Source organism: Cynoglossus semilaevis, chromosome Z (genome assembly GCF_000523025.1).
Source record: "Cynoglossus semilaevis isolate Cse_v1.0 chromosome Z, Cse_v1.0, whole genome shotgun sequence".
Taxonomy (NCBI): Eukaryota; Metazoa; Chordata; class Actinopteri; order Pleuronectiformes; family Cynoglossidae; genus Cynoglossus; species Cynoglossus semilaevis.
Genome location: NC_024328.1, coordinates 9,778,258 through 9,780,202, shown reverse-complemented (window position 1 = coordinate 9,780,202; position 1,945 = coordinate 9,778,258). Strand labels below are relative to the sequence as shown.

General features: G+C 44.0%; 1 protein-coding gene across 1 annotated transcript in view; it reads left to right on the top strand.

Annotated features, from left to right (window-relative positions):
• The first annotated feature begins 853 nt into the window (after positions 1 to 853).
• cspg4ba (chondroitin sulfate proteoglycan 4ba) overlaps positions 854 to 1,945 on the top strand; it is a 22,740-nt gene continuing 21,648 nt past the window's right edge. Inside the window, exon 1 of the mRNA XM_008336103.3 lies at positions 854 to 1,108. Coding sequence (XP_008334325.1) covers positions 1,033 to 1,108 — 76 coding nt within the window. The 5' untranslated portion in view covers positions 854 to 1,032. The remainder of the gene's footprint in view (positions 1,109 to 1,945) is intronic.

Sequence of the window (1,945 nt, the reverse complement as noted above, 5' to 3'; positions counted from 1 at the left end):
TGTAATAAGGACATACTGTAATGAAGCGAAGTATATGGTGGATTGAGCTAGGGCGTAACAACGCAAAGGGAAACTTACCACAACCTGCTGCTCTGTCTTCACATGGTGTCACATCAAGACAGGTCCCCGGGGAACGTGGCCCTTATGTATGGTTCTGGAGGACAGTAGTAAGTGGGAAGTGGGAGTAGGGGAGTTTGTGTGGGGTTATGTAAATGTGTCATGTTCATATATTCATGTGTTTGTATTTGTGGTGTTTATTAATGGTATATGGGTTTGCAAATAGGTGTTTATATTGTATATATTGTATTTATGTAAATATTTATGGTTTATTAATATATGTGTAAATATGTAAAAACACCGCTCAATGGTTTGAGCCAATTAGTCATGTGATTAAGGGGAAAGGGATAAAAGGGACGGAGAAATGTTTGTTGAAAAAACGAGTTGTGGAGTTTGTATTAGAAGGAGATTGTGAGGATTATTATTATCATTATCATCATCATTATTGTTGTTGTTGTTGTAAAGTGGTTGATTTTGTATGTGTGGAATAAACACATACATTACCACCTGGAGAATCATTCTCTTGTGTTTTGCCTCCGGACCGCGCGGGCAAGCTGACAGTACCACTAGAGAGCGCTCGCGTACCCCTGGTGGTACGCGTACCACAGTTTGAGAACCACTGCTGTAGTCTCAGAATGATTGAGTCTACAGGTCCTCCACAGTGTAGAGGTCCTCGTCATGACAAAGGACCCCCACAAGATAGTTATCGCCTACACACACACACACACACACACACAGGAGGTGGAGTTTCGTCCACTGCGCCGCTACGCTTCGCTTCACTTCAGTGCTGCTGAGGTTTTGCGGCAGCGCCGCTCGTTCCCACAGGAGTTTAGAGAATTTTTGAAAGCGGTGTGAGTTCGTGGTTTGTCCTGGTCAGCAGCTCCAGTCAGCAGCTCCAGTCAGCAACTCCGGCAGGTGCGAAAACATGTAAACGGTTCCTCCCGGCGCTGTGTGATCGGCAGAAGGTGGAAGAAGATGGACACTGCCAGGAGGAAGTTGTGGCTCAGCGGTCTGCTCTGGTGGTCGCTGCTGGTCGAACTAACGGCTGGAGGTAACCGAACGGGATTTAAACTAAACCTTTGAATGAAAACAATACAAAACAAGACCGGTATTTAAATGGTCATTTTAACGAGGTCTGTCCAAATGGAGCCTCGTGTTGTTCATGGTTTATTGTGTTTGTTTTGCCTGTTGTCTTCAAATGTCTGTTCTCTGTAGCAGCTCTATTCTGAAGTTTTCGTTGTTGTTGTTGTTGTTGTTGTTTTTTCTCTTTCCCCACTTTGTACAACAACATGTCGTCTGTCACCGGGTCGTCTTCTCTCCAAACGTCGCCCTCAGCTCTATTTGTGAAGCAGCATGTGTTGGTGTGGGTCTAAAAGCAGCCTGTGTGTCGTTTTACACAGATTGTTTCAGTGATTTCTCTACGTGCTGTTGCTCCGGTGCTTCGTGCTTCACTGGGTCTTAGACCCTTAACCTGCAGAGAAACGGAGTCAGAACTGATGTGGATGTGGACAGTCTGGGCTGCTGGCTGTTTTGGCTGATGTGTCATAAAATATTCCATCATCAAATCTATTTTATGGAGGGTTTTTGTTTTGTTTTTTCCCCCCTGTGACTTCTGCACATCAGGACTCAAAGGAATTCCTGTAAACATTAGAACAAAAGCAGAGAAAACACACCCTGAGGGAGAGAACCTCTGTCAGGGCTGCACACACTCCCTGGTCCAGAGTTTGTTTCTGGGAAGACTTTATTTTCCTCTTTTGATAAATCAAACTATAAGAAATGTCACCTTTTTTGGCAGAACAAGGTATTTATTTAAATGTATTAAAGTTAAACTCTGATAACAGAGAGAATATTCACCCACCATGTTTTTCCTCTGGGAATCGAACCCATG